The sequence below is a fragment of the Bufo bufo genome, chromosome 1 (assembly GCF_905171765.1).
Source record: "Bufo bufo chromosome 1, aBufBuf1.1, whole genome shotgun sequence".
In the NCBI taxonomy this organism is placed as follows: domain Eukaryota; kingdom Metazoa; phylum Chordata; class Amphibia; order Anura; family Bufonidae; genus Bufo; species Bufo bufo.
Genome location: NC_053389.1, coordinates 37,673,093 through 37,687,020, shown reverse-complemented (window position 1 = coordinate 37,687,020; position 13,928 = coordinate 37,673,093). Strand labels below are relative to the sequence as shown.

At 43.0% G+C, this 13,928-nt stretch overlaps 1 protein-coding gene across 2 annotated transcripts in view; it reads right to left on the bottom strand.

Moving 5' to 3' along the window:
- Positions 1-2,794: 2,794 nt before the first annotated feature.
- The window catches only part of HPN (hepsin), a 63,985-nt gene continuing 52,851 nt past the window's right edge, over positions 2,795-13,928 (bottom strand). For both annotated transcript variants that reach the window (XM_040422089.1, XM_040422096.1), the window contains 9 exons: positions 12,919-13,048; positions 12,523-12,645; positions 9,059-9,099; positions 5,989-6,154; positions 5,713-5,903; positions 4,752-4,847; positions 4,520-4,662; positions 4,041-4,205; positions 2,795-3,380 (listed from right to left, as the gene is read on the bottom strand). In XM_040422089.1, the coding sequence (XP_040278023.1) occupies positions 3,342-3,380; positions 4,041-4,205; positions 4,520-4,662; positions 4,752-4,847; positions 5,713-5,903; positions 5,989-6,154; positions 9,059-9,099; positions 12,523-12,645; positions 12,919-13,048 (1,094 nt within the window). In that variant the 3' untranslated portion in view covers positions 2,795-3,341. The remainder of the gene's footprint in view (positions 3,381-4,040; positions 4,206-4,519; positions 4,663-4,751; positions 4,848-5,712; positions 5,904-5,988; positions 6,155-9,058; positions 9,100-12,522; positions 12,646-12,918; positions 13,049-13,928) is intronic.

Genomic DNA, 13,928 nt, shown 5'->3' with positions numbered 1-13,928 from the left:
GCAGTATTCCGTGTATGGACACAGAGCTGCTCCACATTGACATAAGAAATAAGAAACATAATCGCCACAAGATCCTGGCAAATGATGCCTTTCGAGATTACCATGAGTCCATCACTAGACTAAACGAATAGAATTCAAGTAAATAGAAGATGTGGCAATGACCTGAATGTGATATTCTGTATTATTTTAAACTGTACATTTATTCGAGGCTCGGGACATACATCGCTCACAAGTATTGACAACTGTTACAGTTGGAATTACATGTACATTAGGAGACATTATTGCTGTCACTTAGGAAAATCATTTTTCAGTGTATACCGACACAAAACATTGAGTAACTTTCTACTGTATTGACATGAGTTATAGTATGTCTTATACTCCAGTCACATCCAAAGCTGCAGGTTACATTGCATCCACAGACGTATCCCTATCAGCTTACATGAGCTCCAGCGGTGCTCTGCTCTCTGCCTCACGACATTCTGGGACACGTTGCATCTTCTACGCCTACTGCCGGACGCTGTTTCCGTTACGCAGGACGGAAACCGGACGGATCCGTTGTGCTGCCCCTAGACCTGTATTGTGACGGATCAAAACGGAACGCCTCTAAAGGTTTCCACTTTGGATTCCGTCTTACGAATTCCATTATTTTCCGTTAGAACGGAAAGCAATAACGGAATTCATAACGCTGATGCGAACCCGTCCTAAAGGCAGAAAATTAAATCCACACCTACTATGAGCAAAGGAGTTATCCGAGACTATCAAATGTCCCCCATATGCCCGGGCCCCTCACACTGAATCTACTTACCTGGCCCCCCGTTACCTGCGCCGCTCCTGATCCCCTCAACGCCGCAGCGCGGGGAAAGCAGCCAATGGCAGGTGGTTACGGGGACGAGACTCTCTAGCGTCACCCGCGATGCTGGGGAGGCTCGTCCTCGTCTGCCATTAGCTTCTCCCCCCAACACCAGATGTTTTATAACCACAGAGGAGAAAAGTCAGTGCAGCTGTTAAACCAGAAGGTGGCAGCAGAGAGATGTAGGACCATTTTGAATGCAGCTCTGGATGTGGCTGGAGTATGAAGTAAAACAATCAGATGTTACATGTAGATCGTAAACTGTAAAACTGCATTTAGAGATGCAATGACACTATAATAAGAGTACATGACAAAAATCACTATACAGTGTGGAGAGCATAAAACTTGTGACGTATGTAGATCTGGTGCAGGCAACACATTGAATATGTCAAAAGTTTAAAGGGGCTCTCCAGAACTACAAAACGGATGACCTGGCCTGACCATCAGATCGGTGAGGGGGGGTCTGACTCTCGGCACTTCCCCTGATCAGCTGGGCCTCAGAGCAGCTCAATTCTATTTCAGGGAATGGCACTGACCAGGAACAGACAAATGTACGGCTCTGTACGACATGACCCCCTCAATCAGCTGATCGAGACCCCCTCAATGTAATACTGATGGCCTCTCTTAAGGTCAGCCCAACAATTTTGTAGTCCTGGCGATCCCCTATAACTTCTTCTGTACAAATCTTTGGTAAAATAATGAGGCTCCGCAATCTTCAGGCCTCTTTTGTTCAAACGTAGCAATACAAACAACTATCTTTGGTTTTCATGTATGTTACTGGTATTCCACAATGCCTTGATTAGAAGAAGATATTCTTTCTTTTCCATAAAGTGCTTGAAGTCCATTCTTGCAACGCTGATCTAATAGCTGCTACCTAGGAATTGTATAATGCACTGGAGGTCCCTGTAATAGTTTGGAGCCATAGAGGACCCTAATTGTGTTCGAGCAGGAGACAACGGAGGGCTACATAGAAAGAGCCATTTCCGTCTCTAACATGTCATTGACCAGAAGACCATATCAAGACAAAAAAAGCTGGTGACCCACTCCTCTAATCAGAGCTTTACTCCTACACAATTATGTCCAACCATAAGCAGGACTACCCATGGCCAACCGATGTCAAGACCACCTATTAGAAAATAGTCATTCCATATCTATGTCTCCATGTTTGAAGTTTCCTATGATAAACCAGCCATTTCCATGATGTTCCCAATAGACAATAACCATTGGACCTAATATTTTCATTGGTGCCGAGCAAACACCTAGTAAGATTACCGTTGACCATTCATGCATTTACGGTCACATCAGATACATTCAAGAGCACCAAAAGCTTAAAATATTAGACTTCCCAAAAATGTTCATCGTCATCCACAGTTTTTTTTGAAGAAAGGATCAATTGGAAGGAACATCCAAAGGAGAAGGCCATGGGTGGTCTTCTCATGATGTGATCTTTTGGAGAGATTTTGGTCAACCGCACACCTCTAAACAAGCTAGAAGGAATTTCAGGTCAACTAGTCAGTTTCTGACTTTGGATAGCCCTAGTCAACTGTGACACAAACAAGTAGACCATGGTCAATCAGCTCAGTGAGTTGTTTCTTTTATTTGAGCCAACTAATCAGCTCATTTAACCATTTACCATTGAAACCACCATCCAAAAGTGGAAGACAATCCTCTCAAAGAATAAGGCCAGGAGCAGTCATCTCAAAGGGTTAGTCTTTTGGAGGTTTCATTACTGTTCACGTGAAGTTAACTGCAAACCACTAAATCAGCTAGAAAGAGCTCCAGATAATGTAATCAGTTTGTTACTTAGCGTACCCAAACAAGTGGACCATGCTAAATCACCCTACTTTATTTTCTCTCTCAAGCGGTCCAACCAATCAGTTCACTTAACCAAAACAAATTAAAAGACCACCTATCAGTCCATGGTATTTTCTAGTTCAGGGTTTGTTGAGATCCAACCACTAAGCTCACTCAACCAAGTCAAGAGGAGACAAGCTTTCATCAAGACTTGTCTTGACTTGATGCAATTATTTTAATTTCTGTAGTTCCCCTCGTCTACACAAAGGACAAAGTTCTCCTATAAAACACAAAGTCCTTGAAGAAAGTCCAAAAAAGATGACTAAATTTGTAGAAAGTATCTAACCTTATTGAAAGTAACACTATCATAGTACCAAAGTATTTTTTATCACTATAGGTAAAGTGTATGCGTGCTTTTACCGCAAGCTGATACTAAATTTGACGATGGCCGCGGATGGACATTTAATCATACACCTGAGTTCTTTGTAACTAATGTTGTAACATTGTAGCAGCTTATGAAGTGACATCTCATCATGGCATAAGAAAGAGAACAGACATCAAGGGCTAGGGTTTAGTCTCTCATAGCGCTTACTAAAAGTTCTTCAGATGCTGCAAAAAAAATAAAAAATGTTCGTCTTGTATCAGACGTGAGTCCAGAATTGTCTTGTCTCGACAGACTGTAGAGCTTGATCTTTCTTCACTGCATCTCAAGAATTCCAGTCTCTTCAGATTTGGTCTGAAAGTTAGGGAATCAAATAAAAAAAATGTTCATGGGTCAACACATGAGGACCAAATTTTTGATAAACTAACCTGTCTGAGATTTCTAGTAGACTTGTCCAAATTTATAATATATAAGGGCCAACTAGTTGCTCAGCCATTGCCTGCAACCGGCCAATAAAATTGTTTATCGAAATGGGCCTGGCAAAAAAATTACTTCTGACCTCGAATGATGGTCTGTAGTTGTCTTATGCCTCATTCACACGTCAGTGTTTGGTCAGTGATTTCCAGCCAAAACCAGCTGTGGCTCTAAACACAGAACAGGAGCAGATCTTTCCCTCATACCTTATGTCTGTGGAGGCTCCAATCCTGATTTTGGCTCACAATCACTGATGGAAATCACTGACCAAAACACTGACGTGTGAATGAGGCTCAGATAACCCTTGACTTTGTGGCAGATATCTGCTGGGCATCAGCCTTTTAAAAGCAATTCCAAAAATATAAAACAATCATAAAATAAAAAATACCTATGGACCTCTTGGCCTTTTTCTGCCACCTCTATTCCAAAAATATTTAGTATCTACATGCTACATAGGTCTTCTATAGTCATTTAATAGCCCCCAGACACATGCACCACCTCTCCTACCATCACCATCTTCTTTACACCCAGGGTACTAACCTTCATGGCTCTGTAAATCCAGTGTTGGTATTGATCCACCTTGGCATATACCCCAGGTTTGTTTGGCATAGCGCAGCCTATCCCCCAGCTGACAATTCCACACAGGCGCCACCTTAAAGTGCGGGAGATGGTATCTTCACAAACGAAAGGGCCTCCGCTGTCTCCCTGTATACAAGATGCATATGAAGTACAGGAGCAAAATTAGAAACAGAGGGAATCTAATATTCTCTTTACTTATAGCTACTTGAATTAGCACTTTAAAGACAGGGTGGGGAGGAGGGGGATGCAGCTGCAGTCTATCTCTACTATGAGATGGAAGATGGAAATGATCTGACATCTGATTGGCTCAGAGAACACAGCACAGATCTGACATCACAACAGGAGGAACCCGTCCATTCACAATACATCTGGCTTGACTACAGTATAGCTTACAAAGGGTATAAATCTAGTGGAGAACTCAATCAAAAAAGGCCATCTACCTGACAAGCGTCAGTCCCACCCTCGGGATATCCAGCGCAGAACATCTTCCCAGTGATCTGATTGTTATAATATTCTGGTTGATTACAGACAGCACTGCTTATTATAGGCACTGATGCTTCCTGCAGGATGTCCGACTGTTGACCTGAACATAAAGATGTATCATCGATTCTATAGTCTGTGGATGAACACGCAGCAAAATAAACACATATGAACTCCGCAGACATCACTCACCATAATACTGAGTGTTACCCCACCCGGTAACCGTGCACACTTTTCCATCTACCATCTGCTGACCCAGCGCAGGAAGGCAAACCGGCTGAACGTACTCTAGAAAAACACAGATACTTATACTTTTATACATTGAAAGAAATATTTTTGATGATCCTTAAAGCATTGATCCACCTCGTGGACTAGCATTATATCCTGTATTATACTCCAGAGCTGCACTCATTATTCTGCTGTCACTGTGTACATACATTACTTATCCTGTACTGATCCTGAGTTACATCCGGTATTATACTCCAGAGCTGCACTCACTATTCTGCTGGTGGAGTCACTGTGTACATACATTACATTACTTATCCTTTACTGATCCTGAGTTACATCCTGTATTATACTCCAGAGCTGCGCTCACTATTCTGCTGGTGCAGTCACTGTGTACATGCATTACATTACTTATCCTGTACTGATCCTGAGTTACGTCCTGTATTATACTCCAGAGCTGCACTCACTATTCTGCTGGTGCAGTCACTGTGTACATACATTACATTACTTATCCTATACTGATCCTGAGTTACATCCTGTATTATACTCCAGAGCTACACTCACTATTCTGCTGGTGCAGTCTCTGTGTACATACATTACATTACTTATCCTGTACTGATCCTGAGTTACATCCTGTATTATACTCCAGAGCTGCACTCACTATTCTGCTGGTGGAGTCACTGTGTACATTACATTACTTATCCTGAACTGATCCTGAGTTACATCCTGTATTATACTCCAGAGCTGCACTCACTATTGTGCTGGTGGGGTTCAGTACAAATTAAAATACACATTAAACAATGTCCTTGGTACTGCACATTAATTTAAAGTATTACACTTTCCTTGAAGGTTTTGAAGGTTTTTCCAACCATACATAATTGTGACCATTTTCTCATAGACAGTTGATACGTAAGGTATGTTTTCTTACCTGTAAGTGTGAGCGGGGTGAGCAGATGCACCAGGGCTATGTCGTTGCTGTTTTCTTCACTGTCTGTGTATATAAAGGGTAAGTATCCGGCGTGGTATATAACACTCTTCACACTATGCACGTATCCGCGGGAGGAGACATGCGATACGCCCCCAGCAAACGCGCTCCAAAGACTCACCACGCGGTTCCTCCTGATTATACAGCAGAAGTAAATGAATGACCCCCCCCCAGCATGGAGCGCCGAATAGACTGTTCATGCGCCATCTAGTCACTTACTCTGGAAAACAGTGGGCCGAGGTGAGGATCCACTCACTGGATATCAAGGAGCCACCACAGAGATGGGTCCCGTCGTACCGTAAGCTGACCTGCCATGGCCACTGACCAAGTGCGGCATCTTGTCCCCCCACAATCCTGTCCACGGCCATCTTCCTCCGTCCGCAATCTGTGGAGTCACAGGAGAGAGAAGAAGTCATGTGTGTGAACGTACCCCCCCATTATATCAGTTGTGGCCCTTGGGTCCCCCTTCCTCAGGCAGGTTTACCACCCAACGAGCCCCAGGAATATACCATTTCTGCAACTTTGTAATACACTTTTGTGTTTCCATTCCCCACCGGTTTCAAAATCTCTGCTTTCCGCCAGTAAATTGAGTGATTCTTACTCACAACCAGGAGCTGAAAAGGCGTCCTGCTCTAATGTCACACAGCTGATGGTTTGTTACAATGTTATACAGTCTAGACAATTGTCCATGGGCAAAACAATCTGGAAAGCTGATACATTGTAACAAACAAGAACAGCTGACGCTCTGCGTGTAGCTCACCGGTGGGCTGAATGAATCCGTTTGCTACAATTGCTACAAACAAGAGCGCCCCTCCATTCATTGACAGGAAGCAGAGATCTTAAACAATAGTGATGAATTGAAATGCAAATGACATGAGGACTAGTGATGAGCGGCAGGGGCAATATTCGAATTCGCAATATTTCACAAATATTTGGGCGAATATTCGCTATATATTTGAGAATTCGCGAATTCATGATCTCCAGGCATTATTTTCTTGATTGCGAAAATTCGCATGAACTGGTATTTTAAAAAAAAATTGAATATTCGCGATTACGAATATATTTTGTGATATTCTAAATATTCGCGAATTGTGCCGATATTCGCAGTTAAAATTCCCAATTCGAATATTCGTGATCAACACTAATGAGGACGTTGCAGAATGTCTCACTAGGCAGCGATGACACAGGAGACATATTGGAGCAGATTAACGCGGTGTAAACATAGGAGTGGAATTTAGCACTTTATTTGAGCTCGTTTTCTGCCTAAAACAAATTGCACAATTTGGCACACACCATTTTTTGGACAAAAGTGCAACTTTTTGTGATTTTAAGCTGTTCTTTCTTAGGCCATGCTCCTTTGTCAGATAAAGTGGAAAATGTATCTAAAACACTTGACAAAAGCATTTATGCCAGTTTTTTGTGGGGAAGAGTACACCAAAATTCTGGCGCATTTTGATTAGTAAATCTCCCCTACTGTCACTTATTAAGCCACGCCTCTTTCAGGCCACACCCCTTTCCCGCTAAGCCAAACCTCCTTGTCAGATGAGGCTAAAAAAGGGCCTAAAGCACTTAAAGGGGTTGACTGGGTTCAGAGCTGAACCCAGACATATCCCCTTCTTCACCCAGGCAGCCCCTCTGATATGAGCATTGAAGCATTTCATGCTCCGATGCTCTCCCTTGCCCTGCCCTGAATCGCGTAGAAAAAGGGCATTTTCATTAGATCCGCTGATGTACCTGGTCTCTGCTAGGCAGAGGCTTCAGTCTAGCAGTAAGCCTGGTGACATCACCGGAAGTAATGGGCGGGCTTTAGGGCTAAAGCCTGCCCATCTGTGCCGGTGACGTCACCGGGAATACTGCTAGGCGGAAGCCTCCGCCTAGCAATGTAAAAAATATAAAGAAAAAAGCGCTTGCACTGCGCTATACAGGGCAGGGGAAGGGGGAGCATCGGAGCATGTGTGAGATGGGGAAACAGCTCTCATTGTCTGAACACTGTATAGATTAAATTAAATGATCTAGACTGAAATTCTGCTGTTTGGCCACAAGATGCCGCTGTTTCTAAAACACAGCTAACAGACTACATATATTTTCATATTCATGAAAGGTGGAGTTTCAGAGCCTGGAGAAGAAAAGGAAGCAGCCATCTTAGAGGAAACTGAGACTGAGGAACTATGTCAGCAGAGGATCCGACGGCATCCAGGTGTGGGAGTATACATCAGTGACCATAGATGCAGCTAAGTGAAGCTGATCGTGTTCAAGACCCTAATCATGTCCAGAGGAAAGAGGATTGCCTCCAGGAACGCTAATGAGAGCTGAGGAGCAAAGCAACATACACTGCGGGACCGCATGCTTGTTGGAGAGGCATTTGTTGTGTTCAGAGTCACCAACGGATGCAGAGCAGACCCAGATCGGTAAGATCGTGCACGCACCTCATTACAGTGTTGGCGCCTAGAGACTGAGACCAGGCCTGCAGTTAGTTAGTTAGGGTTTCTCTTTGTGTCAGGCCACAAGTGTTACTACTGTCCATTGCAAGGACTCCATAACTTAAAGGGACATTTCACACAGGAGAGCTGATAAAAGTTTTGCTCAGGAGGAATACTCAGGCACGTGCTACAGGACCAGTTATGGGAGGGGGAATACTGTAGATCTGTGTAAGATTGTAAGCTGTTGTGCTGCACCGCAGGCTGGCCCGTACCACACACCCATACAGTGGTTCTTGTTCTTTTAGGGTAATAACAGGTAAGGTGTGGCAGTTTAGTTGTGCCCGCCAGTAGGTAAATTACTGCACTTTCCTCTTGCATCCATCGGAGGGCACTGTGCTGTGCAGCACAAGGGTCTCAGCCTTCGGGCTAGGTTCCCAGCATTTGTGGTTGTGGTTATTGCCACATTTAAGTAAAATTCTGTTTTGGCAAAAGCTGGTGTTGGGGTGGCTTTCCTCGTTCGTGACTTCACTGTATCCCGTGGAGCCCACCCCGGTACACAGCTTACACATAAAATGCTCCAATGCTCATATCAGGGGGGCCGGAGGGGTGAAGATGGGGATATGTCCCGGTGCAGCTCTGAACCCGGACAACCCCTTTAATAAATATGGTACGAAGCAGGTATGTCTGATTTTTGGAGCAAATTGTGGCAGAAATCTGGCTCATTTAGCTTAGTAAATTCTCCATTCTCTTCTATCCTAATAAAGGATTTGCATCTACATTTAAAATGTCCTGATCTTTATCTGGGTGTCCATCTGGTTGGAGCCTCTGTGTACCCAGCCTGACGTAAAGGTGGCGCATTGTGACCTTACCTTGACACTGAACGGAGAGAAAATGACCACTCGGACACTCGCTGTGGAGGAAAACAGGAAAGCAGAGTTATTATTATCCATGTATAATATATTCTGCAGAAACATAGAAACATAGAAACATAGAATGTGTCGGCAGATAAGAACCATTTGGCCCATCTAGTCTGCCCAATATATCTGAATCCAATGAATAGTCCCTGGCCCTATCTTATATGAAGGATAGCCTTATGCCTATCCCATGCATGCTTAAACCCCTTCACTGTATTTGCAGCTACCACTTCTGCAGGAAGGCTATTCCATGCATCCACTACTCTCTCAGTAAAGTAATACTTCCTGATATTACTTTTAAACCTTTGCCCCTCTAATTTAAAACTGTGTCCTCCTGTGGTAGTTTTTCTTCTTTTAAATATGCTCTCCTCCTTTACCGAGTTGATTCCCTTTATGTATTTAAAAGTTTCTATCATATCCCCTCTGTCTCTTCTTTCTTCCAAGCTATACATATTAAGGTCCTTTAACCTTTCCTGGTAAGTTTTATCCTGCAATCCATGTACTAGTTTAGTAGCTCTTCTCTGAACTCTCTCTAGAGTATCTATATCCTTCTGGAGATATGGCCTTCAGTACTGCGCACAATACTCCAAGTGAGGTCTCACCAGTGTTCTGTACAGCGGCATAAGCACTTCACTCTTTCTACTGCTTATACCTCTCCCTATACATCCAAGCATTCTGCTGGCATTTCGTGCTGCTCTATTACATTGTCTTCCCACCTTTAAGTCTTCTGAAATAATTACTCCTAAATCCCTTTCCTCAGATACTGAGGTCAGGACTGTGTCAAATATTCTATATTCTGCCCTTGGGTTTTTACGCCCCAGGTGCATTATCTTGCACTTATCCACATTAAATTTCAGTTGCCAGAGTTCTGACCATTCTTCTAGTTTTCCTAAATCCTTTTCCATTTGGCGTTTCCCTCCAGGAACATCAACCCTGTTACATATCTTTGTGTCATCAGCAAAAAGACAAACCTTACCATCGAGGCCTTTTGCAATATCACTTATGAAGATATTAAACAAAATTGGTCCCAGTACAGATCCCTGTGGAACCCCACTGGTAACATGACCTTGTTTTGAATGTTCTCCATTGACTACAACCCTCTGCTGTCTGTCACTCAGCCACTGCCTAATCCACTCAACAATATGGGAGTCCATGCTCAATGACTGCAGTTTATTGATAAGTCTTCTATGTGGGACAGTGTCAAAAGCCTTACTAAAATCTAGATATGCGATGTCTACTGCACCTCCACCGTCTATTATTTTAGTCACCCAGTCAAAAAAATCTATAAGATTTGTTTGACATGATCTCCCTGAAGTAAACCCATGTTGTTTTTCATCTTGCAATCCATGGGATTTTAGATGTCCCACAATCCTATCCTTTAATAGGGTTTCCATTAATTTGCCTACTATTGATGTCAGACTCACTGGTCTATAGTTGCTCGATTCCTCCCTACTACCTTTCTTGTGAATGGGCACGACATTTGCCAATTTCCAATCTTCCGGGACGACTCCTGTTACTAATGATTGGTTAAATAAATCTGTTAACGGTTTTGCCAGCTCCCCACTAAGCTCTTTTAATAATTTTGGGTGTATCTCATCAGGCCCCTGTGACTTATTTGTCTTCACTTTAGACAGCAAACTTAGAACATCTTCCTCTGTAAAGATACATGCATCAAACGATTTATTAGTCATCCTTTCTAGTGGAGGTCCTTCTCCTTATTCTTTTGTAAAAACTGAACAGAAGTATTCATTAAGGCAGTCGGCTAGCCCTTTATTCTCTTCTACATACCTTCCGTCCTTTGTTTTTAATTTAGTTATTCCTTGTTTTAATTCCCTTTTTTCATTTATATATCTGAAGAATGTCTTATCCCCTTTTTTCATAGACTGAGCTAGTTTTTCTTCTGCCTGCGCTTTAGAAGTTCTTATAACTTGCTTGGCCTCTCTCTGCCTAATCTTGTAGATTTCCTTATCTTCATTGCTCTGTTTTTTTTTATAATTACAAAATGCTAGCTTTTTATTTTTAATGATTTGGGCCACTTCTGCTGAGTACCACAGTGGTCTCTTCCTTTTTTTGCTGTTACTGACAAGTCTAATGCAATTTTCTGTTGCCTTCAATAATGCACCTTTTAAGTAGTCCCATTTCTCCTGGACTCCATGTAATCCGCTCCAGTCTGATAAGGACTCATTTATGACTAATTTCATTTTTGAAAAGTCTGTTTTTCTAAAATCTAAAACTTTTGTTTTTGTGTGGTGGGACTCTTTCACAGTTCTTATATTAAACCACACTGACTGGTGATCACTAGATCCCAAGGTTTCGCCTACAATGACATCATATACCGAATCCCCATTTGTGAATAGCAAATCCAAAATGGCCTCCCTCCGGGTTGGCTCCTCAACCACTTGTTGTAGAGATAACCCCAGTAGGGAATTTAGAATATCTGTACTCCTGGTAGAACTTGCTATTTTGGTTTTCCAGTTTATATCTGGAAGATTGAAATCTCCCATAATGATAACTTCTCCTTTCATTGTCATTTTAGCTATTTCTTCAACTAGTAGATCATCTAGTTCTTTAACTTGACCAGGTGGTCTATATATCACACCGACACGAGTTACTGCATGGTTAGCAAACTGCAACGTAACCCAAACTGACTCTATGTTGGCCTCACCAACTTGTATTAGGTTAGATTTAATGCTATCTTTCACATACAGGGCCACTCCTCCTCCTTTCTTGCCTTCTCTGTCTCTTCTGTATAAAGAGTACCCTGGTATGGTTATGTCCCAGACAAGATCATTATGATAGAGGACGCTTTAGGGCTCCTGTATAACTGTCATGGAGGTCTGACACTGTCACTGTATCTACCTGCAACCACCTCTAGAGGGAGCTGACTGCATACAGATTAATATACGGTAAATCCACATTCACTTTAGCTCCCTCTAGTGTTGGCCGAAGGCAGCCAGAATTGGATTGTTTACCAAGTAGACATATCAACTCACCCCATTTTCCCAGGAGTCACAGAATTTTTAGCTTCCCTCACCTGGTTGTCTGGAGGGATTGGCTAAGGTACTTTGGTTTCAATGATAAAAAATATTGGCCATTATGTAATGAATTAATTCTTTTTTATATCAGCAAAACCTTAGCTAGGCTTTCCTTCACCCCGGGGGCAAACGTTCAGTTGGCAAAGCTTAAAGATTTTTGTTGGCACCCCCTTGGAACTAATCACCTTAGGCACTTTCCCCAGTAGCCACACCCTAGATCAGTGAATGATGCATGCCACATTGGTTGCTAGGGGCACACTGTCTTTCCAATGGAGTTTATCCATAGCAACCGGTCTCTCCCAGGTGAGAACACATTCAGACCAAAAGGGTTTTGTGTCTACAGCCATAGCATTGAGGCCCACAGATACCAGACCAGACACTTACCAGACGGTCAGCACATCATGAAGTCTTTTGGCGATGCCTAACAGAGATGTCTGAATGCAATAATACCCTGAAGTGCCGTTCGCTCCTGCGATCTCCACTGAAAGCACCTGGTGGCTCATGGACCTAAGAAGACAATATGGTGACTGATACACAACTGGTACTTATATGCACTTGATATATGAGTGCAACAATACCAAACAGGGCCACAGATCAAAGATACGAAGGCCCCCACCAGCACCTAAAAATGGGGTCCCTTCATGGTCTATGTGAACTCCATCACATCCCATCCTTCCCTTGGATATGGGGCCTTAACGGCATCCTTGACTTCCTACTCGGTATCTATGTACTCAGGGTAAACTCTTGAGAAGAAGACTCTTGAGGAGAAGCCCATGGTACCTGATAAAGCCCATCTCTTCACAGCTTAGCATCCCCACTTCTGCGTTGGCTAAAGAAGAGCAAACCAGCCGCCATGTTTTTCCTTGTTCATCGTATACGGTGAGCCGGTGATCTGGAGGGTTCACCTGGACTGAAATATTAAACGAGAACAATGGCCTTGATGAGAAGCTATAGGAATTCACTGTTGGGGCGGGGCTGCGACTACCAAATATTCGTTTCCATGGCAAAAAATTTAATATTCTTATTGGTGACTGAACAGGGAGGAGCTTTGGATGATGGGAAATCCTGCAGCGGAAAACCAGGGATTCAAGGATAAAACAAGTTGATTGCCCATAATGAGTGGAGTAACCCTTTAAAGGGCATCTGTCAGCAGTTTTGTACCTATGACACTGGCTGACCTCTTACATGTGCGCTTGGCAGCTAAAGGCATCTGTGTTGGTCCCATGTTCATATGTGCCCGCATTGCTGAGAAAAATGATGTTTTACTATATGCAAATGAGCCTCTAGGAGCAATAGGGGCGTTACCATTACACCTAGAGGCTCCGTTTTCTCTGCAACTGCCGCGCCCTCTGCACATTGATTGACAGGACTGGGCAGTGAAATCGTGATCATGCCTGCCAGGCCCTGTCAATCAAAGTGCAGAGGATGCGGCAGCAGCAGAGTCTGTAGGTGTAATAGTGTAATGGTGACGCCCCTGTTGCTCCTAGAGGCTCATTAGCATATATTAACCACTTATTGACTAGTCTGTTTTGGCCCTTACTAACCAAATGTTTTTTTGATAGTTTTTGTTTTAATTTTTTTTTCATCGTCACCTTCAGAGAGCTATAACTTTTTTATTTTTCTATCTATGTAAGTATATGGGGGCTTGTTTTTCTGCGGGACAAGTTGTAGTTTCTAATGGTGCAATTTTGGGGTGCACATAACTTACAGATTAACTTTTATTAACTCTTTCTTGGAGGGGTTGTCATCCGTTTGAGCCATTTCCATCTGAGATACGTTTTTTTAGACGG